General features: G+C 32.9%; 5 protein-coding genes across 6 annotated transcripts in view; 2 read left to right on the top strand and 3 right to left on the bottom strand.

Annotated features, from left to right (window-relative positions):
• The first annotated feature begins 2,126 nt into the window (after window positions 1–2,126).
• Window positions 2,127–6,149, top strand: LOC105196232 (mitochondrial potassium channel ATP-binding subunit). The gene is made up of 10 exons (XM_011162042.3): window positions 2,127–2,393; window positions 3,276–3,609; window positions 3,687–3,851; window positions 3,942–4,355; window positions 4,433–4,744; window positions 4,815–5,038; window positions 5,103–5,277; window positions 5,355–5,533; window positions 5,596–5,743; window positions 5,822–6,149. The coding sequence occupies exons 1-10, from the start codon at window positions 2,335–2,337 to the stop codon at window positions 5,900–5,902; spliced, it is 2,091 nt and encodes a 696-aa protein (XP_011160344.1). The 5' UTR covers window positions 2,127–2,334; the 3' UTR covers window positions 5,903–6,149.
• LOC105196231 (cell wall protein DAN4) lies at window positions 5,966–10,567 on the bottom strand. Of its 2 annotated transcripts, XM_039448782.1 has the most exons (3): window positions 10,069–10,567; window positions 8,252–9,809; window positions 5,966–7,615 (listed from the first exon to the last, which is right to left on the bottom strand). In XM_039448782.1, the coding sequence occupies exons 1-3, from the start codon at window positions 10,165–10,167 to the stop codon at window positions 6,282–6,284; spliced, it is 2,991 nt and encodes a 996-aa protein (XP_039304716.1). In that variant the 5' UTR covers window positions 10,168–10,567; the 3' UTR covers window positions 5,966–6,281. The 2 variants fall into 2 exon arrangements, with proteins under 2 accessions (XP_039304716.1, XP_039304715.1); XM_039448781.1 differs by having other exon boundaries at window positions 5,966–9,809.
• Window positions 10,568–10,697: 130 nt separating this feature from the next.
• LOC105196230 (TM2 domain-containing protein CG10795) lies at window positions 10,698–12,888 on the bottom strand. The gene is made up of 3 exons (XM_011162040.3): window positions 12,519–12,888; window positions 12,091–12,172; window positions 10,698–11,283 (listed from the first exon to the last, which is right to left on the bottom strand). Exons 1-3 carry the CDS (start codon window positions 12,715–12,717, stop codon window positions 11,007–11,009), a joined length of 558 nt encoding a protein of 185 aa, XP_011160342.3. The 5' UTR covers window positions 12,718–12,888; the 3' UTR covers window positions 10,698–11,006.
• LOC105195527 (ATP-binding cassette sub-family C member Sur) overlaps window positions 12,884–26,358 on the top strand; it is a 53,224-nt gene continuing 39,749 nt past the window's right edge. The window contains exons 1-3 of the mRNA XM_039448779.1: window positions 12,884–13,087; window positions 13,274–13,332; window positions 13,580–13,668. The gene's annotated coding sequence lies outside the window, so the exon portion shown is untranslated. The remainder of the gene's footprint in view (window positions 13,088–13,273; window positions 13,333–13,579; window positions 13,669–26,358) is intronic.
• On the bottom strand, window positions 24,159–25,232 carry LOC105206985 (dehydrodolichyl diphosphate synthase complex subunit DHDDS-like). Its single transcript, XM_039448784.1, has 3 exons — window positions 24,993–25,232; window positions 24,659–24,843; window positions 24,159–24,557 (listed from the first exon to the last, which is right to left on the bottom strand). The coding sequence occupies exons 1-3, from the start codon at window positions 25,060–25,062 to the stop codon at window positions 24,420–24,422; spliced, it is 393 nt and encodes a 130-aa protein (XP_039304718.1). The 5' UTR covers window positions 25,063–25,232; the 3' UTR covers window positions 24,159–24,419.

The raw sequence follows: 26,358 nt of genomic DNA, 5'->3' as shown, positions 1-26,358 counted from the left end.
ATACGCGTCGTTAACTCGCGTCGCTCAAAGAGTTAGCCGGGGCGATTAGCTCTTTTAAGGCCCAACGCGCGCCATTCACGCGAACGAGACGGCGAGGATCCCTCGCCGTCGCCGAGGTACAATTTTCGAGCCTTTCTTCGTCCAGGTATTAGCTTACTGATCGAAGTTCGCTTCTGCCGCTCAAAAGAGCGTAAACGCCACTTAATCGCGACGCGGAAGATACCGGGGAACGGAGTTCTCGCGCCACGTGGCAAACTTCCGGGAAAAGTTGCGAATAAAAAAGAGCGACGAGTTCTACAGACGTCGGCGAGTCAAGAGTAAATTACGACTCTCCGACGATCGGACTAATGAAGATCTCTCGCGAAAATATATATGTTCGGATATACCGGATTCTACACCTACATATCGATCTGTCACGAGATAAACGATGAGCGTAATTGCAATCATTTCTCTCCGTTCTATCGTTACGGATAATACTTTTTTGTCGAATACGTACATTTTTTTTTTAAGTTTTGAATAATCAACAAGAATATTGAGTAATTATATATACATATATATATATTATTCAAATAAAAATTTTTCTTTAAATTTTTATATAAATTGAAACATTTTACAAAAATACTGAGATTATATATACATATATATATATTATTCAAATAAAAATTTTTCTTTAAATTTTTATATAAATTGAAACATTTTACAAAAATACTGAGATAATTTACATCTTTTTTTTAAATTTTTTATACACGTAAATCCCAAAATATATTAATATTTGTATAAAAAATCTAAAAAATATTCTGAAAAACTATAAAATTATAGAAAATTTTTACAAATTTCATAAATTTATATAAACATTCTGAAAAATTATATAAAAATGTTTTCAGATATTTTATGTAAATTACAAAATTATTCAGAATGTACATAACTTTATAACTTTAGAAAATTTCTCAAATTTTTTAAATAAACATTAAAATATTTCAGAATTCAAAAGTAGAAAAAATGTTAAGATATAGACTTTCTCAGGATTTCTGAAAAATATTTCCAATTAGTATAAAAAATTTAAGAAATATTCTAAAAAATCGTAAATCATACAGACATTTAAAAAATTTTTAAAACTTGCATAAAAATTTTTTAGAATTTTTATTTTAAATTTCAGAATTTTTCAGAATGTGTATAATTTTATGACTTTTTAAAAAACTTCTGACTTTCGTATGAATAATAGAATATATTTTACAAAAATCACACACGTACACAAAAAAAAATTTAGTATCAAATCAATAATTCATTGTTTCATATATAAGCAAGAATATAAAATCTTGAAAGATTTTATAATCTTAAACAGACATAATTTGTTTACATGAAGAGAAAAATTTTCTTCATGTAAACAAATTATGTTCATTTAAAATTATAATATATATTCTTTCAAGAAGATTTTATACTCCTGCTAATATATGAAACAAATTTTGTTGATTTAATATTAATTTTTTCTATATATGTAAAAAATTCTAAAAAGTTTTCAGGATTAATATAATAGAGGTTTAATAATTTCAACGAGGGGTGTTCGACGCATGGTATTCGTTTGTACATGACGTATCAATTGCCATTTCTCTTCGTGGCTATTTACGGCCCACTTGACGCTACAAGCACTTCGAAGCATACTTTAATTGATCAATTAGTAAAGCTCTTTGCTCCAATCGATTAATCAAATGCTGCGAAGCAGTTGTAGCGTCAAGTGGTCCGCAGCCCGTGCGCGTCTGTCGCGCATTTTGTCCACAAACATGAAGCTCTCACCTTGCAAAACGCGATGCATTCCATCGTTCGTCGCCAATCCGCTCCATCTCGTTTCCTCCGAATGCGAGATTGTCGCAGCCGCGCCCCATGAAACCGCATTCCTCGGGATTTTTCGTCAGGCGCTGCTGAGGACAAAATATCGAGGATAAATTCGTCGTTTCGACTCATTTCTACGCGAATTGTTACGAATTTCGAAACGCGCACTTCGCTACGAGCCGCCAGTGCGTGCGCCATACGCGCGCGAAAAGACCTGGCCAACCACCTCCGTGTGGTACGTCCAGCGCCATCTGTGGGCGACTTATGGAACGCGCGACAGTCGCCGCGAAACATGGCGGCGCCTTTGGTCACGATATTATTAGCCTAACTTTGTCCGGCGAATTAAAAAGAATATTCCGCCGTCACGTCTCGCGAGAAAATTAATACAGTGATTATTAATAGTGATGCGTAATCGTGAATTTAATAAACGAGAAATATACACGAGGCATATGCCGGCATAATAGACAGGTGTCAGGTCGATAATATCAAAGGAATTATATCAGAGGAATGTCTGTGTTACGAGCTGCGTTATTCACTTGCATTAGTAATGAATCTACGCTTTCGAGGTAATCACTATTTTTATATTGCATTTAATTCCATTGCGTAAATCTTGCTAGAGACATAGTATTAGATAAAAAATATAAATATTATATATTGTATATTAAAATCCTAAATTATAATTATAGGAATAAAATTATTTAATACAATAAACTTAGGATCCAAATCTCACAAAATAGCAGTTAAGAAATAAATTTTTGTGGAAAATGTTAATGAAGGACACGAGTGAAGAAAATGACAATTTCTTAAAGTTTAACATGCTTATATAAATTACTGTGTTACAGGATATTATATAACATCGTCTTTTTATTTTATTTTCATATTCTTTTTATATAAAATGTACAATTATTTTCTCAAATAAAAATAAACTTAAATAAAGTAAAATTTGCAATTTATTTTACTTTATCCGAGTCTGCATTTTAGAATCCCAGAGTATTTTTAGATTCAAATGGACTCAAATAGATTGGAATACAAAATGCACTGTTACATCATTTTGGATTGGGATAGATTTATGTTCTCATTATATTATTTTTGGTTTCAAATAAATTTAAACATAAAATGCTTTATTTATTATTTCAAACTTGGATTCATGTCTCATTTTATTATTTTTTTTAATTCAATTGTATTTGAAATCTAAAGTGCAAATTCAAAAATGTCAAAATAAATTTTTATCTTTCAATTCATTTTTGTTTGTTAGATTACTCTTACTATAACATATCCGTTTTTACCAATATAAATTAATTTACTTTTTACCCTTTTCTAATTCTAAGAATAAGAAATGAACATAAATTAAATTGTAGAACATATCTTCCTAAATAAGATGTTTGATAACTCTAAGCAAGCTCATCATTTCAATGATATCGTGTTAAATCAACTTTTATTAATTTCAGATATTCCTTGCAGAAGTTTGTTCTGCAAGGAAGGAGCCAGAATGTATGGAGAACTGCAAAGCGTGAATTTAGTAAAATTTCTCAAAAATATGCCACCGAAAAGGTGAACAAGCCAAAGCTTTCTTCATGTCTATTGAAATTTGGCTTTAGTGGACTTGGAATAACAGCTGCTTGTATCTTGAAGTCACGTGATCAAATTGTATTTTGTAAAGAGGCTAAAAGAATAAGTGATATAAGTCCGGTCATTCCGAGCAATCCTGAATTGACCTTTGAGTGGGCAAAATTTTTCAAGTACTTGTATCCACATATCTGGTATTTATTACTAGCACTGTCAGTGAGTATTTATAAATGTACAAAAGTAATTGACAAATTTATTGTTGTAAATAACATTCTGACAATCCATACTTATAGAGTGCATTAATAGTTGCACTGTTAAACATACAAATACCACAGTGCGTTGGAAATGTCATAAATGTGCTGACGGAAATATGTCAGAACAAAAATGAATCTGTGAAGCAAGTCATTTCGCAGCTTACTCAACCAGCTTTTAATTTGGGCCGCATGTACATTGCACAAGTACGTAAAATAATTAGAATAACGTTCCTTGTCTTTTGATGTCTAAAATTCTATATTTGTCTACATAAATTCTGATATTTACGTTTCAAGGCATTTTTTACCTTTGTATATATTTATACTCTTTCACATGTTGGTGAAAGGGTTGCAGTGAGCTTACGTCAGGATTTGTTCAAGTCCATTATTATGCAAGACATAGCGTTCTTTGACAAGACGCGCTCTGGTGAAATAGTAAGTCGATTGACCAGTGATATTCAAGATTTTAAAAGCTCGTTTAAAATCTGCATATCTCAAGGACTGAGAAGCCTCACACAAATTATTGGTTGTGTCGTCTCTGTAATAGTGATATCACCGCAATTGACCACTCTTGTGGTATTCAGTTTACCTCCGATAATTTTTATTGGTACTCTTCTGGGAAGAAGTTTGCGTAAGCTATCGATGGAGGCGCAAAATCAAGTCGCAAAATCCACCGCCGTGTGCGAGGAAGCCATACAGAACATCCGAACGGTAGAAAGATAATCATCTGAAAAGGTATCCTACCAAAATTTTAATATCACACCTTTTACATTTCCATCTTTTATCAGGTGAGAGCTTTCGCCGCGGAGGAAAAAGAGGCGGAGATGTTTTACAAAGAGATCGAATATTCGTCCGATTTGTACGAACGATTAGGTTTTGGCATAAGTTTCTTCCAAGCGGGGACGAATTTACTGCTCAATGGTATCTTGCTTTCTACGTTGTATCTTGGCGGACAGTTACTCTCCACGGGACAATTGTCTCCGGGTAATCTCATGGCCTTTCTGATGGCTACACAAACCATACAAAAGTCTTTGGGTCAGTTGTCTGTGCTCTTCGGAACCTTCGTCAGGGGGCAAAGTGCAGGAGCCAGAGTTTTCCAGGTAATTTTATTATGATTGTACAATTTTATTTTAAGTTAAAAACTATATCTTGTTACATCTTTTTTTTTAGTACTTAGATATGCCGCCTTCGCCAATGATGATCGGTGGTGACGTAATCGCGGATAAATCTTTAGCAGGGAATATAGTTTTCAAAGATGTGACTTTCAGTTACCCTACTAGACCCGATACCGTTATTTTAAAGAATTTCAATTTGAACATTCCCGCTGGGAAAACCGTGGCTATTGTCGGTACCAGCGGCAATGGTAAATCAACAGTAGCTGTATTATTAGAAAGGTACGATCTGTAACGATCTGATTACTGTGTATAAATTTTTAAATTTTTATGTAAATTGGTACAGATTTTACGATGTTGATGAAGGCTCCATTACTATTGACGATCGAGATATAAAATCTCTTAACTCGAGTTATCTCAGAGGCAATGTTTTGGGCTACATAAATCAAGAGCCTACTCTATTCGCTACCAGTATTCTGGAAAATATTAGATACGGGAGGCAAGATGCAACAGATGAAGAGGTAAAAACAATATTGAAATTAATAATTGAAATAAATACTGTATAAACTAATTTTACATATAAATTTAATTAATTTAGGTTATCGAGGCAGCTAAAGAGGCAAACGCGCACGAGTTCATACTGAAATTCCCAGACAGCTATGCGACCGAGGTTGGTGAAAGAGGTACGCAGCTTTCTGGTGGACAAAAGCAACGGGTTGCTATTGCCAGAGCTTTGTTGAAGCAACCATCTGTTTTAATTCTGGATGAGGCAACAAGGTAGGAATAGCAGTGAGATTATATAAAGGATCTGTAATATTTATATATTTTTCTGTGTTTAGCGCGTTGGATTATGAAAGTGAGAAAGTCGTTCAAAAAGCGATTGAAAATGTTACGAGAGGTAGAACAGTGCTTGTGATCGCTCATAGGTTAAGTACCATTAAAGGAGCTGACGTAATCGTCGTGTTACAACGCGGTGTTATTGTAGAGGTATACTTTAATCAATGAAATTATTGTCACGTCATTATATAGATACATAATATATAAATAATATATTTTTTCTTAAAGTTGGGCACGCATTCGGAATTAATTAAACGCAAAGGAGTATATTATACACTCGTTAACCAGCAGGAGAAAGAGAACATGTAATAATGCATGGATGTGATAAGACTTATGTTAGAACATGGAAATTATTGATACAAACAATTAATGTGAATCGGTAAGAAGGTATTATATTTATTATTGTATTTTCCCGTTTTATAAAATAATTTTTTCTCTATACTTTGATGTACGTATAGAAAAGTGGATTTATGTAGTATGTAAATTGCTCATAACTACCTCAGAAACGGGAATCAAATTATAAATTGTTATACAATAAATTATTATTTTATCTATATATAATATTCGTATTATATATAAATGTATATATACCTTTCAACAATATATTTATATAATCTAACAAAAGTATAATTTATAAGTTATAATTTATGAATTTAAAGTATACATTTCTTTACATTATTAGAGAATCTTATTCAGTGAGAGAAACAGGAGATGCTTCCGTGCTATCCTTACCATTTTGCGTTACCAAATCTGTGTCTGAAATAGGTGAGTCTTGTATGGAAGGTATTGTAGCTGCAGTAACATCCATTGGTGCAGTTATATCTTCCGAAATCAAAGTCGATCTTGGATCTGTCATCGGTGTTAAATCATCGGTATTCTCGGGTAAATACGGCGTAGAAACACTTTCGACTTGATCCGGCGTAGACATACTAACGTCTGCAAATTTATTGTCAATCGTAGGAACAGCTTCGGATAATTCTTCCGTGGTAGGCTGATCAACAGCTGCTTCTGGCGGCAAAATTGCGGGTGTAGAGGATAATACGTCAAAATCGTCATTGTTTGGACTATCTATGGTTGCTGGTGCATCATTTAACGCTGATGTTAGATTCGGATCAACTACTTCAGCACTCAAATTTGATAATGTTACTGCTCTGTCTTCTTTTCTGTTCATTTCTGGAGCTATGTTTTGAGTTTCTTCATCTAATTTCGATAACGTGTCACTAATTGGAGAGGATTCTGATATACTACTCGATGTAGGATAGAGATCAATCGAATCTGTGTTGAAATTCGATACGCTATCTTCGTTATTTCCAGACTGTTCTGTGGCTGTATTTTGCATTTTTTCATCTATAATCTGTGACACATCACTGACCGGAAACGATTCTGGTACATCAGTTACTGTCGATGTCGGATACAAATTAATCGAATCTGTATTGAAATTCGATGGTGTCACTGCGCTATCTTCGTTATTTCTATACTGTTCTGTAATGTCATCTTGTAACTTTTCATCTATATTCGGTGACACATCACTGATTGGAAAAGATTCTGATACATTACCTGCTGTTGGTGCCGGGTATAAATCATCTGCATTTGTATTGAAATTCGATGGTGTCAGTACGCTATCTTCACCATTTTTATACTGTTCAGACGACTCTTGTAATTTTTCATCTAAACTCGGTGACAGATTACTGATTAGAGAAGAATCTGGCACATTACTTATTGTTGGTGTTGGATACGAATCAATCAAATCTGTATTGGAATTTTTTGTCAATACGCTGTCTTCATAATTTTTATTTTGATCCGTTGCTGTATCTTGCAATTTTTCATCTAAACTCGGTGACACATTGCTGATTGGAGAAGAATCTGGTACATTACTTACTGTTGATTCCGGGTATAAATCTGTTGAATCTACATTGAAATTCGATGGTGTCAATACACTATCTTCATTTTCGTACTGTTCCATTGCCGCATCTTGCAATTTTTCATCTAAACTCGGTGACACATTGCTGATTGGAGAAGAATCTGGCACATTACTTATTGTTGGTGTTGGATACGAATCAATCAAATCTGTATTGGAATTTTTTGTCAATACGCTGTCTTCATAATTTTTATTTTGATCCGTTGCTGTATCTTGCAATTTTTCATCTAAACTCGGTGACACATTGCTGATTGGAGAAGAATCTGGTACATTACTTACTGTTGATTCCGGGTATAAATCTGTTGAATCTACATTGAAATTCGATGGTGTCAATACACTATCTTCATTTTCGTACTGTTCCATTGCCGCATCTTGCAATTTTTCATCTAAACTTGGTGACACATTGCTGATTGGAGAAGAATCTGGCACATTACTTATTGTTGGTGTTGGATACGAATCAATCAAATCTGTATTGGAATTTTTTGTCAATACGCTGTCTTCATAATTTTTATTTTGATCCGTTGCTGTATCTTGCAATTTTTCATCTAAACTCGGTGACACATTGCTGATTGGAGAAGAATCTGGTACATTACTTACTGTTGATTCCGGGTATAAATCTGTTGAATCTACATTGAAATTCGATGGTGTCAATACACTATCTTCATTTTCATACTGTTCCATTGCCGCATCTTGCAATTTTTCATCTAAACTCGGTGACACATTGCTGATTGGAGAAGAATCTGGTACATTACTTACTGTTGATTCCGGGTATAAATCTGTTGAATCTACATTGAAATTCGATGGTGTCAATACACTATCTTCATTTTCATACTGTTCCATTGCTGCATCTTGCAATTTTTCATCTAAACTCGGTGGCACATTGCTGATTGGAGAAGAATCTGGCACATTACTTACTGATGCTGGGTATAAATCTGTTGAATCTACATTGAAATTCGATGGCATCACTGTGCTGTCTGGATTGTTTTTATCCATAATTGCATCTTGCATTTCTTCATTTATTTTGGATGGTACATCACTAATTGAAGGAATATCTGTTATTTCTGGTACATTACTTATTGCTGGATACGTATCAGTCGCTTCGGTATTGAAACTCGATAGCGTCGCTGCGCTGTCTTCGATATTTTCATACCGTTCCGTGGTTACATCCTGTGTTTCTTCACCTAATTTTGACAATAGGTAGCTATCCGAAGGGAACGACGCAGTGTCGGTTGTCTCACTATCGACAGTTGCAGTATTTGTACGATACTCTGGGTTGATCGAGGTAACAGGAGTCGTGATGGAATGCGGCGCGTCATCGAATTCTGACGTCGATGGCGACGTAATCTGTGAACCTAATAGTGATGACAATCCGTCTTCGTTTTGTTCTTCATCAAATGCTTTTTGCACGATTTCAGGCGGGTTCGGAGCTTGGCTATGTATTATCTTTTCATCAATACCATTAGGAACTAGATCTTCTTCGACTGGCTTCAACGAGCTGTCATTATCGTTATAATTATTTTCTGAAAGTGTGCCTATTATATTTACAGGGGTAGTAGCAATAGCGTCATCGTAAGTCTTCGAGTTTTCAGTTTCCTCACTTTCTACAACAGGATCATTCGTGCTGGCTCTATTTTCGTCGAGTATTTCGGGGATTTCTTTTACGTTTCCTTCTGCGGCATCACCCAGTCTAGGAGATTCCACATTCTCGCCCGGCGCATTGGGAACACAAACCGTGGTATTCACCGAGTTATCGTTCACACAGCCTGACACGATGTTGCAGACTCCTCTGTTGATTTCGTATCCCGTGTTTTGTGGACATCGGAAGACGCTTTGATAGAACCGATGTCCATTCGTGTCGCACGTGTAAAACATGGAGCACTGACCGGGCACGGGAAATCGGCCAGATCTCGTGCAACTCGGCACGTTAACATGATCGTAATGCATGTAGTTGACCGGTAAAATGATGTTGGGAATTAATTTGCTTGAGTCGTAGTAAACGCACCGCTGTAGACGATTGTCGAAGATCTGCCTGTTCGCGCATTGCGCCAGGATCGACTTGTCACGCTTGCAGATGTGATAATACAGGGAGCTACGGCAATGCGGCTTCAAAACGTTAATGCCGCACGATCGTCTGTTTTCAACGTGAAGTACCTTACCGCCTCCTGGAACGCCCAGGCAACGTCCTTCTTCCTGATCGTAGTACTGATTGCACTTGCAGTAATGTATAGTAGCTCGCCTAATCATTCGATGCTGGATTATCTGCGGTTCCACAACGTTGTTTTCTGTATCATCAGCGTACTGCAAAAGTGATTACCTCGATGTAAAGATTGATTAATAAAGCAGATACAATGTTTGATAAAATTTACATCTTATTACTTGAAAAATAAATGTAAAGAGTAAAAGAAATATATATTTACAATTTACTTTTTCTTTTAATATACTATTCAAATATGTTTCAGTAATGCTTCTAAAATTTACAAGTTTCAGTTATAATGTATTTTCATTTTATCCCACTTTTAAAAATTTAGATATGCATCGTGATGATGAAATCGCTTACTTCAGAATTGTTCGATGAAAAATATATCACTGCAATTAACAGTACGATTCCGAGCGGTAAAAGTAGAATCTTCGCAGTTGAAACCATTGTGCGGCTCATCTTTCAACGATGCGTCTTCCAGAACACCGATTTAATGAATCGCGTCTTCTCAGCTCTCGTAAAACGATAACTTTAAAGAGCGACCTGTAAAGAACTCGTCGCGAAGAGGGATGCACGGGTTTATATATTTTCATATCGGAAACGTGCCAATAATATGTAATGCAATACATGATGCAAAATTACAAACGTGATGCAGCTTCGGTCGGCGTCATCTTTCAAGATTTCCAAGAACGCGAGACGTTCGTGCGCGAAACATCGTTAACAAGTTTCGCGCACAAAAATAAGGATTAAAGTGCAACAATGAACGCTTCTTATTTTTGCGTTTATATCAGAGGAACGAGAGATTGGAAGAGAACTGATGGGCGCACGAATTAAATTACGTAGGTGCATCGCGAGGCGACATAGCTTACAATTCCGCGATAAAACGTTCAAGGTCGATTGAATCATAATTACGGTATTCGAGAGCTGGTATTTGCATTCTAAGAAACACTGATCGCAATTGAAAAGCACAATGAATGATGCAGATTAGCTTAGAAATAAAAACAGAAGTTTATTTAAATTACATTATCGGCATTGCATAAATTAATAATAAATTTTTATATACAATATTTTTCGTTGAGAGATTAATATCTACAAGTTCGACTTATCCGTTAGAATAGAATACAGAGATTAATTTACATTGAAATATAAATTGTATATATATAAATAATTAAATAGGATACTTTTCTAGGATTTATACATCGTTGCTCGCGGCAGAAGCAGACATTATACAATTATTATATATATATATTTTTTTTAGAACAGTCGTCATTCGTATGCTCGGGATATGCTGGTTACTCTCAGCAGTCGTATTGTGGCACTCTATACGTAAAATTATTGCTCCTTATAATATTAATTCCAGCACCATAATATGGCATCACATAGTGCGAACCGTCCGCCGGTCCTACGATTTGCGTGGCTATCAGAATCACATCGGCGAATTGACCAAGGAAGAGGAACCCCAGCGTACTCAGCTTGAGTAAGCCCAGAGCAGGATATCCAAGATAAAACCGATCCGCGCCGAACATACCAAGAAATATAGACAGCAGTAGAGACGTCTCAAAGGAATATCCGTTTCTAAAAATAACTCTAATGTAAATCCAAGAATTTTATAATACACTTAAGATAATTATATTCGTCCATTTCCACAACTGTAAATTAACTTGATCTTAAATTGATTTTGGTTTAACTTCTTTATCTTTCTCTAATTCTTAGAACCGGAAAAAAATAAAGAATAAGTTAAGCCGAGATCAAAATTAATCTCAAATTTAATCATTGATAAAAATAAAAGCTTGTATATACCAATGTAGATTAAATTTAATCTCGGATTAACTTACTTTCTATCTTGCTGTAATTCTTAGAAATAGATAAACGCAAAAAGTAAGTTAAACCGAACTTAAAGTAATCTACATTTGTGCAATCATATCTAATATCAATTTCCATCAATACAGATTAATTTCAATCTCGGTTTAACTTATTCTTTTTTTAGTTTTAAGAATTAGATGAAGAATAAGTTAAATAGCTAGTAAAATTAATCTATATTGATAGAAATAAAGATTAGACTCTCATACGCCAATACGAATTAACTTTAATCTCAGTTTAATTTATTTTCTCTAATTCTTAAAGCTAGATAAAGCTAGAAAATTAAACCAAGTTTAAAGTTAGTCTAAATTGGTAGAAACAGATCTAATAATATCCATTTCTACTAATGACGGATTAGACTAATGACAACTTCAATTTCAGTTTATTTATTCTTGATTCAGTTAACTTATTCTTGATTTATTAGTTTTAAGAATTAAAACAAGATAAGCAAGTTAAACTAAGATTGAAGTTAATCTATGTTAATGGAAATGGACATAAGCCACCCAAGGACTTTGCACTTACGTCCATTTGCAAGGTATATCCTTCTTGAACGTATTATTCTTCGTTTCTATACAGATAAGGCCATCAGCAGCTAGACATAACACTAGAAAAGACATAACGGACCTGCATATAATTTTGTCAAAATTATAATTCTTGAAATTCTGGCCAGCTATCGAGCCATTATTTCCAAATGTGCAACAAAGGGTAACAATACAAAAGGCAATGTTTACAGTGCAAGACCTTAATAAACAAAGAAATACGAAAAAATGACTACTTTGTCTACGCTTCTCGCTTCCTCTAGAGCGCGTAAAAATATGTAGCTGCTTCGCTTTACAAACATAAATATAAAATGTCGAAAAAGCATAGGACGCAAAATATGAAACGACGATGAGATTGAGGTTAGGAATGGTCCAGAAGCTCGATGGCGCCGCCCGAGGTCGAGCCTTTACCTTTGGCCTTGTTCTCCTTGGTGCAGCCGCGCGGTTGCTGCGTCTTCGTGTCTATGAAATCGTAATCGGGATGCGGACAGATGTACTGCCCCATTCGCAGGTTGTTGCAGTCAACCTCGTATGTATCCGCGCCTCCGCATAGCGTAATCGCAGGCAGGAGGATGAGCAGCCCGCTAAAAAGTCGCGCCGAATCGGACATGCCGTCTCATTTTACGCGACGTTACCCCGGCAACCACCGCGACGTCGCTCGTTAACATCCACCAGCTCCGCGTTCACGGGACGACCGCATCCTCGTGATTATAAACGTCCGTCAAAGCTGGTCAAAGCCTCCAGCTCCGACTACTCCGATGACGATTGACGATAGTCAGGCGAGAGTGGAGGGGATGCGACGCGCGCGCGCCGCTCGTGGCACGGCACAGCGTCACTTTTGGCGCGTAAAGTTTGATGTGTGAAGTTAGCCGCGCGAGAGAGAGAGGCGAAGCAACTTCACGCCAGCATTACATTCTAGAATGCGACGAACACGGGGTGGATCGTCTCCGGAACAAGTGGCATCGTGGATCACTTAATTGGTAAGTGTAACACACATAGACCTCGCGTTATAATTCATTCAACGTGTATTTCTCAATACTCGTTCGAGCGTACGACGTATGTTGTACATCGCTATCGCGTGCTGCGTCAATCGCGGCGCACGAAATTAACCGCCCGGGAGAGAAAACTCTTTCATCATATTAATTGGGTTTCTCCCTTACTTGCAGAACGTGGTAATGCTAAGACGGATCGGTTCGGGAATGGATGTCGCCGCGATGTCTAGTAGGTAAAATCTACGTTACATTGTAATTATTAGGTCAACCAAAAATGTAGGTATGGCAAAAGCGATTCCGCGCCGCGGTAGTACAGATACGTAGGGGCGCGTACCGCGGACTTTTGGTATGTGAAGTTGACTGCGAGAGAGAGAGAGACGAAGCTACTTCACGCTATATTCACGTCCTTTCCAGAACGCGGCGGACGCGGGACAAACGGGCTCTGGAACAAACTTTAATTGATATCTTTGTGTGTTACAGTATCCTACGTACGTGACTAACAACCCCGATGTGCTGAAAGAAGAAAATGGTCAGGCAGAGGCATCGGGCCCTAAGTGAGCAACCTTGGGGTAAGCATAATTTACATCCAATTAATAATTTTTTCGTTCTATTCGGTTTTATCTGATAAAATTACATGTACTTAAAGAAATAGAAGTCATCTAAAATTTGGTACAAATTGGAATTTGTAAAAGTATTTTTTGGATTATATTACTAAATATCAAATTGAGAGTCATATTTTTCAAAGTTTAATGTATATACGTATAAGAAATAACCTTTTAAATATTGATTATTTTGAGTGCAGTTTTAATTTGAATTTTATGTTTGTGTGTTACAATATCATCGCAGCTTCATGATTGAGCAACTCCGTTGCGCATCGAGTCGATGAGCGACAAATTTTTTATAATAAGATAACGAATCTATGAAATTTATTTTAGATATAAATTCATGTAATGTATCAACAAAATAGTAGTGAAAATACTTTTCATAGATTCGTTGCCCTAAAGTGGATAGACAATATCAAATTCGGATAAATAAGTACATGTTTATTTAATAAAATAATTTTGAAAGCGAGTATTCAAAGTTGGGTTCAAAGACAAAAATAAATGAGATTCATTTTAATAATGCAATTTTTAATTATAGAAATTAATTAAAAAAATTAATATAATTAATTGAATACATCGAATTGATATTAACCTGTTTCTTGTTTCTGACGACAGATTTGGTTTGTATTTTATACCACTTTGTCGGCATATCTGGCGATAGATCTGATTTGCCTCTTATGCAAATCTGTAGATGGTTTACAATAAACTGATAAATCTACTCAGAATTTGTTGCTGTCGTCGCATTGCTAATATCAGATCTGCTTTGGTTTTGTCGTCCATTTGACTGCGCAATATGTTCTTCAGATTTGGTTCACATTGGAGATTAACTGAGGACACAGTTTGGTTTTGCATTTGCTTCTCATTTAGCTATATACCATAAACCAATTGCTTGCTGTTATATTTTACACCAAGTTTTTTATAGTATGTTATTGAAGCGAGGAAAAAACGGTTATATGCTGATATTCTTCCATATACACAGTATAATTAGTCAAACTTTTTGCTAGTCTAGGTGAAACATAAATAACTTCCAATTTAGGGCATGCCAAGAAAATGTCCTCACATACGTCACGTGTTGCATAGGATACATCCATCAACTTTAAACACTTTAAATTCTTGCATAGCGTTAGAGTTTGTAATTCGTGATTGACGAATATACGAGTGAAACTCAGGTCGATTTTTTCCAAGCGTTGACAGGAGGAAAACAATCTATGGAAGCTATTTTTTAAGTCGTTTCTGTCGTTTTCGTAGTTTGGATATCTAAACAAATATCACATAATTATTATAGTAGTTTTTCAATTCCCGACAAACAATATTGTTATTTCAAGAAACACGTAAGATAGAGTTAATTATACATATAAAATTCATTAAAGGATAGCATTAAAAAAAAGAAATATTATATCATACACGTACTTCATCGTCATGCGTCGGAAATTCACCTCCCGCAGATTCTTGCAATTAGCAAGGGCATTAATACCACGCGATGTTAAATTTGTTAATGCTAAATTTATTTTTTCCAAATTTGCACATAAAGTTTCCAAATTTATTGCGACTTCGTTTACGCGTAAAGAACTTCGGAACGTGCGTGCCAAATTTAAGTCACGCATTTGTTGATTCCTCTGTAGTACTTTGCAAAGAGTTTCAACTTCTCCGACTCGCACGTGTTCAAAATGCAAACGCTCAAGGAACTTTATATTTTCAAGATAAGAAAATCCGACGTCTTTTATGAGATAACAACCGTTTAAATCTAATCCTGAAAGAAATGTATATTGTATTTATACTTTTATATCAATCATACAAAATTTACTCAATCTTTACAATTATTATATAATTATTTATCATATGTGTACCTTTCAAATTTTTGCACGTCCTTGAAATTTGAAATAGAGCAGAATCGTTGATAAATAAGCAGTTACTTAATCTTAAATCCGTTAAAAATTTGCCGCAAGTAGCAAGAAATTTATTAAAGATTGTAACAGAAACTTCGCAAAATGACAGATCCAACTCTGTCAAATATTTACATCTGGGCGTAAAGTGCAGTAATATATTACCGGGATCACAGCGCCAATGCGTGTAGAGTATATTTCGTAGGTTGAGACTTTTGTAAAGTTGGGAATCCCGCGATAAAAAATTCAGGCGTTTATTTACCCTACTTATATGGCGTAATGACTTTAAATCTAAGTTTTTCAATATTTTAATTAATATATCATCCTGTAAAAATAAAATAAAAAACTTTAGTACATGAGATAACATTATAATAAATTAATATAGTGAAAAATAAACTTCTTAGAATACTTTACCGGAAGCTCAGAAAAACAGTAATGTGACTTGTTGGATTTTTCCCATAAAAGTTTAATATCTTCCAAAAACCTTTCATAATTCAAATTATTTCCATATGAAATGCAATACTTATACATCTGCGTGAAATATTCCCCATAATCATGCGTTATTTCCTGACACACGTACTTGTGACCGAGCGCACTCTTATGAAAAGACTCTACTATTTTGCTGCAAATATAACATTGGAACAAATTTATTTTTATTTTTAAGAGTATAAAAAAAAATATATTGAAAATATTATCACGTGTTTGACTGCAGTGAGTTTGAAATATTGACGTGTACTGGACGAGGCGTGCGGTTAATTTCTTTTATTCTTTTTCTTAAGAGACTTAGAAAGAGAAAGATGTGTGGCAAAAATCGTATCTATGCTTCTAGTATTATCGTTGTTCGAATTTTATTTAAGAATATAATGATTAATAGCGTATGCTTTCAAGTCAGAAATTTCTGTATTAGCATTTAGATTTACAAACTGGAGGCATTCGTTTGTTCCTTCTCTTCGAAAATCGTATTTTGCATTTTAGAATTTGTTAGAATTCGCATGGATCTTGATCATAGTATAACAAAAACTAGCTGTGCGTCTGCGCGTCGATTAGCAACAAATTCGATCGGATCTGACAGCAGAATCATATAGCCGTATACGCATAAAAGCTCAAGATCTGTAGACAAAGCCTACTGACATTTTATGTCATCAGATTGGCAGTAAAAACCGACCAGGTCCAACGTGTACCATTGGCAACAGAAAATGAGCACGAGCTGCAAATCCTGATTGATTACTGCTGCCAAATTTGCTGACATAGCACGCCAGCAAACTTTGTCTTATTTTACGGTTTGTCCACGTCAACAGATATTTCAGACTCTTTGTGACAATTCATTTTCTTTTTGCTATATTAAAAATTAATATAATATTCTGTTCATAATTTGCTTTGCTACTCTTTCTACAGCATTCCTTGTCTTTCTACGTCTCCAAGATGATTTCGAACCTATGCACCGCCTATAGTAGTATTATATATTTTCTACTTTCTAATTAATTCCTGCATATGTGTCACAGCAGGTGACACCGCTAATCCACTTCGGATTATGTTCAAACCGAATGTAACCAAAAATTCGATTAATGTTGATGATAGTGATACCTTTCACAAATAACATAATGATGCCATACATTCCATCGAGTATTCTTGTTTTCTGGTATATAACATCTTGGAAATCTACGTCTCTGGCAACGTTGGCAAATACATTGAAGGGCAGTTATATATATTGGAAATTCAAAGGTTTGCATTGGATGACATATGCAAGGATTAATCTTATCTAACAAATCAATTAGAAAAGGTTGAACTTTTTGTTTCAATTTTCTAGGAAGGATCAAGTCTGTTGTACCAATAAGCATTACAGCAGTTAAATGCTTCAAATGCTCTAATTCCTTTAAGTGATAACACTTAAATTGTAGTTTCAGCATTTTGGTTTTGAAGTAACGCGGCCACAAAATAGAACGGAATGCTATATCAGTCATTCCTGTTTCGCTATAAGTATAGTCTGCATCCCATAACAGAGACCAGTTATCATCAGAGTCTTTAGCCCAAATTTGACTTATGCTAATGCTGTAATCACTGAACGTAGAGATTTTGAGTGGATATACAGCTTCGTGATATTCGAGATCTTCAAAATAGAAAATACAATTATAATTTGCTTTAAGCAGTAATGTATCTTCTTCAACAATATCAAAAATTTATTAATTCAAATATTACGTACTAATATGATATCGATAAATCTTCTTTTTTTCACTCCTCATTATCATGTCAAATTCAGATAAAACAAAAGAAACTGAATTTGTTTCATCCTGCACGTGGCTTGTGTCCTAAATTAAAAATATTAAATAACAAGAATATCAAATTACATGATCTTGCAGCATAAAATATAAACGTGATTACTCGGAAAAAAGAATTAGATCTGACCGGAACAAATTTTGACTTTCGCTGAAGTTTGGCAGAATTTTTTTTTTTTTTTTTTTTTTGTAGAATTATTTTGATGGATTTTTAAGGAAAAATTCAACTGTTGAAAAATAAAACCATCCTGTAATACATAGTATATAAAAGGTATTCAATTAAACAATTTTGTTATATAAAAATAAATTATTATAAAGAGTTAACTTAGAAAAGACAAGTACCTTTTTATAAACAAAAAAAAATATTAGTCAAGTATATAGAATAAAGGTTACATAGTATAAATTTTTATGCATCAATGTTCAGTGCATTGCAAGCTTATAAATAACGATTAAAAAAATAAAAAAACCTTGTGCCTTTCTTGTCTTTAATCAAAAAATAAAAAATACTCAATTTAATTATTATTTAATATTTTGAAGCTATTTACAGTTCTATATAAATATTTACTAATTGAATAAGCATTATTATAAACTGAATACTTTTGATAAATAATTTATATCTTAATCCTGGTTATGTCTGTTTACATTCTATTTGATGAAAATTTGCAGATATAGTCAGAACTGATAAATCTGATTATATTGGCAGATTTAATTCTTTTTTCCCGGAAATGATATTGGTAAACTTACATAAATCAAGAAAGACATTTTTTCATCATTTCTATGGTCTCTAGGTGGCCCAATTATGTTAGCAATATTAGTGTTACTTTTTTCAATGTCGCCATATTGACAACTAAGACTACAATTCTTTACAAACTGATAAATAAAGTCAGTAAACACAGGAGTATTCTTAGTATTCTTACCTGGAACGGTTAGCTTTTTGACATAAGGGTATTGACTAATATCATTCAACAGGTTAGAAAACCAGTTGAACGTCATATACTCTCTCTGAAAAACGATAAAAGATATGAATAATACCGGGAAAGAGTATCTCTTATTGTTTATATTAATAAGTATATATTTATGTATGGAAGAAATGGCAATATGTCTTGAATAATCTTATACGGCCCTAAGAATATATGATTACATTACTTTTATAAATTCTATTTAAATATGATCTTATACAGGATGTCCGGAAAAACGATATTTCGGGACATGGTTCGGGACCCCAAAAGAAGTAAAAAAGCTATACAGCTCCAAAAATAAATCGTTTCCGTGTTATAGTAACTTTTATGTTATAATAAAAAAACGTATTTTATATTCCGCGTGGCATCTCTTTTTAAATTTTTTATTCCTAATTTTTTTAATTTTTATTTCTTATTTCTTTAATTTTCTAGCCCCCCAAGATCACAGGGTATAAATCCACTTGATTTTTATCTATGGGCTCACATAAAGTCAATTGTTTACAAAAATGCGCCCAATAATATTGCTGATTTAAGACAAAGAATACTATGGATTCCCAGAAATTAATCACGTCAACAGTTAACAACAATTGACGAAAAGTCAATACTTCAACATGTGTTTTTTGAAATATATCTACCTAATTAAAATTTAGGCAAATTAAAATTTTTATGCAAGATATTATTATATAATTTAATACATGTTCTATTGCCAACTCATAACAAGCATCACTGTACGATTTTTTATGCTAACTCACTTACGATGTAATAATTTATAACAAACTTACTGAACGTTGATTTCCCTCCTCATCAAGCCCGTCCATCTTATTACAAAAAACTACAAAAGTCCTCTATTCCGTTCTTCCGTACAAATGCACAATAAGATAAGGAAAGTATGTGATTCTCTATTGTTCTTAGTCCCTATTGTTGCATTTAAATCTGCATCTAAAATATACAATTACATAATGTGATTAGATCTACGAATAGTTTTAATTCGATTTTAAGTTAGAGACAGTATCAAATAGAATTCAAAGCAATTTTAAAATTTTATCCATTTAACAATATGATCGTACAGCATTTAAGATTATACTTAAGGAGGCATTCAAACATCGAAAGTAAAAAAAATTTATTTTTTGTTGCATTTTATGAAAATATGTACTCTGAAAAATCTATTCTAAAATTTTTATCAAAAGATTCGGAAAATTGTAGAAGTTACAGCTTATTATTCGAAGAAGCACAGGTCAAAATCGGAACGCTCAATAGAACACCCCGAGGTTTAATTCAATGTAATGGTCTTGATCAGGTAGATGTAGCTTTTTGAAACTAGTTTGTGCGTGTGTGTATGTGTGTGCGTGCGTGCGTGTGTGTGTGTGTGTGTGTGTGTATTTTAAGTATACATAATATGTAGAAAGTTAATATATACTATATTTCAAATTTTAAATCTTATTATTTTAGAAGATAGAATTTTATGATACGTTCTATTTATATTCGTCATAAAAGTTCAATTATAATAATCTAATCTGAAAAAGTAACAAAAATAATGACTCGTTAATTTTTGAGTAACGGTAACGGTAACAAGTAACTTTCATAAAATAATTTTTTCATCCAGTTATTATTATCACAATTTTCATTATTTTGACTTGCAAAAATTCCTGTTTGTATTAAAATAAAATATGTATTATGTGTTTACCAAGTTTGAAATTAATCACTCTCATAGTTGAAAAATTTGTAAAAATTGCCTTTCTTAGCACGCGAAACGATGATGCCTCCTTTAAAAAGTCTTAAATAAAATGAGATGATAAATACCACTTTACGACTATGATTATTACTACTTTTCCAGAATTAATATCTTGTTCACACGGAACTCCTAGATACATACTACACTTCACCACGTGTTCGACATTTTAATAATAAGAATTGATACACTTACTTGATATACAACACCATTTCGTAGTATACTTTAATTTGAAAATAAATGCTTATTTTATTTACCTTTTAATCACTGAATGTATTTATATATAATCTTAGTTAAGAATAACTTTTTTTTTGCAAACAGAATGTTCACGCACTCCTGTTCAGTTAAATAGCTAGCGGAAAATGAAACAAAAGCCAGGCAAGAACCAAGCTGCAGGGCTAGTTTCACAACCCCCACTTAACATAATCTGCTGATTTTTCTGTTGAACTTTACCAATCGCATTTGTCGTTAAATAGGATTTACCAGAAATAACCAAATCACGGTTGACACCTAACTGGTCAGTTAAGAGGTTGTAAAATGCCCTTACAGCGTCATGCGCATACCTATTCTTGTACTAGGGACAAATGTGTTTTACGAAACACATGATTTTTCACGAAGGGCTAGGGCAGAGAGAAACCTGAGAGAGGCCATGCCGTCGATTTTCGGCTGTGTTCCGTTTTTACTGGCAGTGCAGTAAATGTGACGTCATGACAGTACACTGTCACAACCGTCCTCAACGTAGGTATAGAAAATTTCCCTAAGCTAATCGGATTGACGATTGCTGTCTCAAATGTAATCCGATTGATTACGAAAGCGTGGAGACCGAGAAGCATGCTTGAAAAGTCTCTTTATTTTTTTAAATAATAACACAAAAAATCAAAGATAAAGTTAAAAAGAATGATTTGAATTTAGATTTATTGTAATTTTTTTGTCTAAACACTGGATTTCGTTTAAATTTCTGTTTGTAAAAATTAATTAATCTATTCTAAAGTTTGTGGTTATATCGGAAACAAATCAAAATTAATAAAACAATTATTAATTGTTAGGTACATATTAAAGCATATAATATTTCAAGCATGTCATATAGAATTCCTGTTTATTATAAACTTAGTAAAAATAACTTTGAAATTATTCAACTACATTACACATTAATCAATATTAATTTATATGTTAAAAATCAATAATGTCTCTGAAAATGTTTTTTTATTCCTTTCCAGATCGTAAATAAACTTCAACTTCAAGAATAAATAAAAATTATTGGAAAATGGATTGACATGAAAAGGGCATTATTGAACAATATCAATTTGTGCTAAATTAAAATTTGTAAAATCTGCTGTTCTTTGTTAGTTGTTCATTAGAGAGTAATAATATAAGAACGGAATATACATAAATAAAATTCAAATAATTGTATGCATATATGATGCGTATATTCCATTTTTATATTATTACTCTCTAATAAACAATTAATAAAGAAAAGTAGATTTTACAAATTTTAAGTTAGCACAAATTGATATTGTTCAATAATGCCCTCTTCATATAAATTCATTTTCCAGTAATTTTTATTTATTCGTGGAATTGAAGTTTATTTACGGTCTGGAAAAGAATAAAAAGAACATTTTTAGAAACATTATTGATTTTTAACATATAAATTAATATTGATTAATGTGTAATGTAGTTGAATGATTTCAAAATTATTTTTACTAAGTTTATAATAAACAGGAATTTTATATGATATGCTTAAAATATTATATGTTTTAATTTGTATCTAACAATTAATAATTGTTTTATTAATTTTGATTTGTTTCCGATATAACCACAAACTTTAGAATAGATTAATTAATTTTTACAAATAGAAATTTAAACAAAATCCAGTGTTTAGACAAAAAAAAATTACAATAAATCTAAATTCAAATCATTTTTTTTAACTTTATCTTTGATTTTTTGTGTTATTATTTAAAAAAATAAAGAGACTTTTCAAGCATGCTTCTGCGTCTCCACGCTTTCGTCATCAATCGGATCACATTTGAGACAGAGATCGTCAATCCGATTAGCCTAGGGAAATTTTCTATACTTACGTTGAGTACCATTGTTCAATCCAATCCGAGATCCGATTAGTTATCGTAAACAAGGTCCGTGGATTGGCGTTGGAGGGGAAGGAAGGTCGTTGCATCCACTTCAACGATGTGGAACGAAAATGGCGGCGGCCATACTTTTACTGCACACTTGCTCACTCATACAACTAATAGCTGTAGTACCTATGTACACTAACATTGACTCGCTGTCTCGAAAATGGTGGCTATGCAACGACCTTCCTTCCCCTCCAACGCCAATCCACGGACCTTGATCGTAAACACCCACGGGAAAAAAGGTGGATCCAGCCATATAGTTCCGCCGACTGAAAATGTGGATCCATTGGCGCCACTGTACGACCTAGAGAAAGCGTCACACGAAAATCGACGGCATGGCCTCTCTCAGGTTTCTCTCTGGTACCGGCGAGCATAACGTTATGTGACATTTAAAATGGCATACAAATTTAGAAGCCAAAATCATGTAACGCTCCGTAGTCCGCATGAAATACTATCGCTTTTTATAAGACTTTTACTCTTCGTAACGTGGGCTTTAACGCGCCGCTCGGGAGGAACCGGTTTTATGAATGGTCCCGTTTTGCATAATTAGTAATTAGTATTTGCATCTTTTTCCGCGTAATTGCATCGTTGACGGCAAAATATTTAGTATTTTTAATATTCGCGAAAAAAAAGATTCTACTGTTACACGAAATCATACAAAAATGAAACAAATTGTGTTACTGCACGAAACGCTGATGTTTATCTTACTTATGTGCTTGTATAATAAATCAGTTGTTTTAATCCACCAATTAATCATTGTGCGCAAAACAATTTTTTATAGTTACTCAAATACCTATGTGTAAATCATAATTTTTTGCATCAAAACTTGGATATTATAAAATCATTAAAATGGATAGTAAAATCACTATGGAAAGCAACACAGTTCAGCGTAGCTGTCAAATAAATCATCTAAAACACGGCTTATCATTTTTATATGCTATTTCAATATAATAAATTAATTTATAATAAATTATTTATGTAGCAGTATATGCATGGTTGAGTAGTAACTAGTCAAAAAGTTAAACGTTGTGCAATTAGAAAGATAAATGTTTTACTTTTTAACTTAATTAATTTTGAATAAACAAATTTTTAACTTCAAATAAAGTTATTTTTAAAATACATATGAATCTTAAATCATAAACATCATTTTCCACGTTAAAAGTATTTACGTAAAAAGATTATGTAAGAAAAAGAAATTGTGAAAGGAAGAAGTAATCTTATTTAAATAATAATATTTCTTTGTTATTTCATATAAAAATGCCATTAAACTCAATTTAAAAACAAAATGTTTAATTTATTTTGGATGATTGCAATTGTTTTACTATTATAAAATAGAGTAATCTAATTTAATGTAATAATATTATTTAAAATTAACTTTTAAATTTAACTTAAGTTAATGTAATCTTAATTTAACTCTTAAACACGTAAGTGGATCTGACCCCACATGAAGCTTTGAACGCTTGCTATTTGAAGACGGAATGAGATAGGAGGTTCGGAGCAAGACGTAAAAAAAGTTTGAAATCTCCTCTTTCGATTGATATGTTTGACCAACTTTTTTGATCAACTAGAATTCGAACGTCACGGCAGCAAAGTTTTGTTAGGGCAAATGCGATCCATATAGTATGTAAGTGGAAATTTTTGTGACTATTTTACATAAAAAAACTGGACAAAATGCGTTCGAACAGGTCGGTTTGCGGATGTTACTCGCATATACTCTGTCTAAAGTTGGAATACTATAAAATGCTGTTTTACGAGAAAAGGGAGTTTTTTCTAAATACATAATACATATAATAACATTTTTGATAATAAAAGATTGCACCGAGCAAGTTCCATAAGTTGAATTCAGGCCATAAGGTATCAGTAAAGTAGAGGCAAGCGTTGGAAAGCTAAAAAAAAATTAGTAAAATTATTTAAATGCAGATCTGTTTTGATAAGTTATGAGAAGAAATATATATTTAAGTCACAAGAATAAAGTACGTTCTCTTACCTGCCACATCAAAAAGTCGCTAAGTCGACATTCTCCAGACGTACGAATCAATAACTCTGGATTTGAGGATTGGTAAGTGTACAAATAGTCAGATATTAACTCTTCGGTAATATCTTCTGGTAAGATTTCATTATGTTTTACAGCCGTTGCAATATCTGTAATTGCATGAGTAAGTTCATCCCTTGCTGCAAACATAAAAAAATATAAAAATATATATTTCTAAATTACGTATTTACGTAACATTGGAAAAAAATGTAAATTTTCATTTGCATTTAGTACAAAATATAAAAGTGAGTGCATATATAAATATGATTTACGATGATCATATACTTACACGTATAAGCGACAGCAAAATTTAAAAATGCTTTATTATTATCCTTAGTGGCAATTACAATTTGAGCCATTAATTAGTTTATATCTTCTGGGATCAAGGACAAATTTCCAAACGCACGAAAGCACACTCCAGCATCCATCAATATGTCTCTAAAAATCAGGGTTAGGCACGTTATTTTATAAAAATAACGCGTTACATTTTGTAAAAAGTAACTCGTTAACGTTATTCGTCAGTGATTTTATAAAAGTAACTCGTTACCGTTACCGTTACTTTGAAAATAACGATTTGTTATTTTTTTGTCATTTTTTTCTAATGCTAAAGTATCAAGTTATTAGATTTTAAAATTACTTTATTTAATAATTAATATTGCATGTAGTAGTAAATATTAAAACTTTAAATTCTCTAAACTTATATACAATTGTATAGAACATAGTTTTTTTTATATTTATTTAACTTGTCTAATAATTTTTCAAATTCCTTATATTAATATCTTATTTACTTTTTACTATTTTTATACTGCACAATTTTTATAGACATTTAGATTAAACATTGTTTTTAGATTTAAACTTCGTCACATTTTACATCTCAGAAATAAATCAAAATTTTTTCAACAATATATGTGTGTGTGTGTGTGTGTGTGTGTGTGTGTGTGTGTGTGTGTGTGTGGGTATTCATAACGAAAGAAATTTTAAGTTTTTATACCATAGTAAATACAAAATTTGGAAAAAATTCCATACAATTTATGTAAAAAAAATATTGAATTAATTGAATTTTCGTCAGAAAACTGTAAAATATTAAAAATAAAAAATTTAACCGATGTTTTTTTCTTACTCAAATCGTATGGAGTCTTTTAATGTAGAACAATGACAAAAAACCTCTTTATTGTGATAAAACGACATTCTATGTACACTCAAAAACTGATTCTTTCACTAAAATTTATTACAATTACGATTCATAATCATCACATTTGAATGATTATGATTGATTATGAATGATGATTAATCAAACATTATTGATCAATATAAAAAAATTGATCAATACAAATCAATTTTAAACTAATTTAATGAGTAAGTGAATATTTAAAACCATTTTCTAATTGTATGTACATTGCGCATTATTATGATTTTGAAAATTTATTCTTCCATTTGATTTGGATAAAAATATTTGTATCCAATCAATACTCTAATGCGCGATCAGCGCGCGATCTATTGAATAAATAATAAGGAACTAAGTAATGAAAAAGTAACGGATGAATTCCGTTACTGTAAAAATGTAACGACGTTACCGTTACCGTTACAGACATAAGAAGATGACGCTCGTTACCGTAAAAAAATAACGAAAACGATAACGACGTTAAGTCTTGTGT

Source organism: Solenopsis invicta, chromosome 4, assembly GCF_016802725.1.
Source record: "Solenopsis invicta isolate M01_SB chromosome 4, UNIL_Sinv_3.0, whole genome shotgun sequence".
NCBI lineage: Eukaryota > Metazoa > Arthropoda > Insecta > Hymenoptera > Formicidae > Solenopsis > Solenopsis invicta.
The sequence above is the reverse complement of the archived record's forward strand: the minus strand, read 5'-3'. Positions and strand labels throughout refer to the sequence as shown.

Coding starts and splice junctions, on each gene's coding strand:
- LOC105196232 (XM_011162042.3), top strand. CDS start 2,335: ATGTCTGTGTTACGAGCTGCGTTATTCACTTGCATTAGTAATGAATCT. Junction 3,852..3,941: donor GCCGCATGTACATTGCACAA/GTACGTAAAATA, acceptor TTACGTTTCAAG/GCATTTTTTACCTTTGTATA. Junction 5,039..5,102: donor GTAGCTGTATTATTAGAAAG/GTACGATCTGTA, acceptor AAATTGGTACAG/ATTTTACGATGTTGATGAAG.
- LOC105196231 (XM_039448781.1), bottom strand. CDS start 10,167: ATGAGCCGCACAATGGTTTCAACTGCGAAGATTCTACTTTTACCGCTC. Junction 9,810..10,068: donor TTTCATCGAACAATTCTGAA/GTAAGCGATTTC, acceptor TCACTTTTGCAG/TACGCTGATGATACAGAAAA.
- LOC105196230 (XM_011162040.3), bottom strand. CDS start 12,717: ATGTCCGATTCGGCGCGACTTTTTAGCGGGCTGCTCATCCTCCTGCCT. Junction 12,173..12,518: donor CAAGGAGAACAAGGCCAAAG/GTAAAGGCTCGA, acceptor TGTCTTTTCTAG/TGTTATGTCTAGCTGCTGAT. Junction 11,284..12,090: donor GATATACCTTGCAAATGGAC/GTAAGTGCAAAG, acceptor AGTTATTTTTAG/AAACGGATATTCCTTTGAGA.
- LOC105206985 (XM_039448784.1), bottom strand. CDS start 25,062: ATGGCTCAAATTGTAATTGCCACTAAGGATAATAATAAAGCATTTTTA. Junction 24,844..24,992: donor TTTTGCTGTCGCTTATACGT/GTAAGTATATGA, acceptor TTATGTTTGCAG/CAAGGGATGAACTTACTCAT. Junction 24,558..24,658: donor GCGACTTTTTGATGTGGCAG/GTAAGAGAACGT, acceptor ATTTTTTTTTAG/CTTTCCAACGCTTGCCTCTA.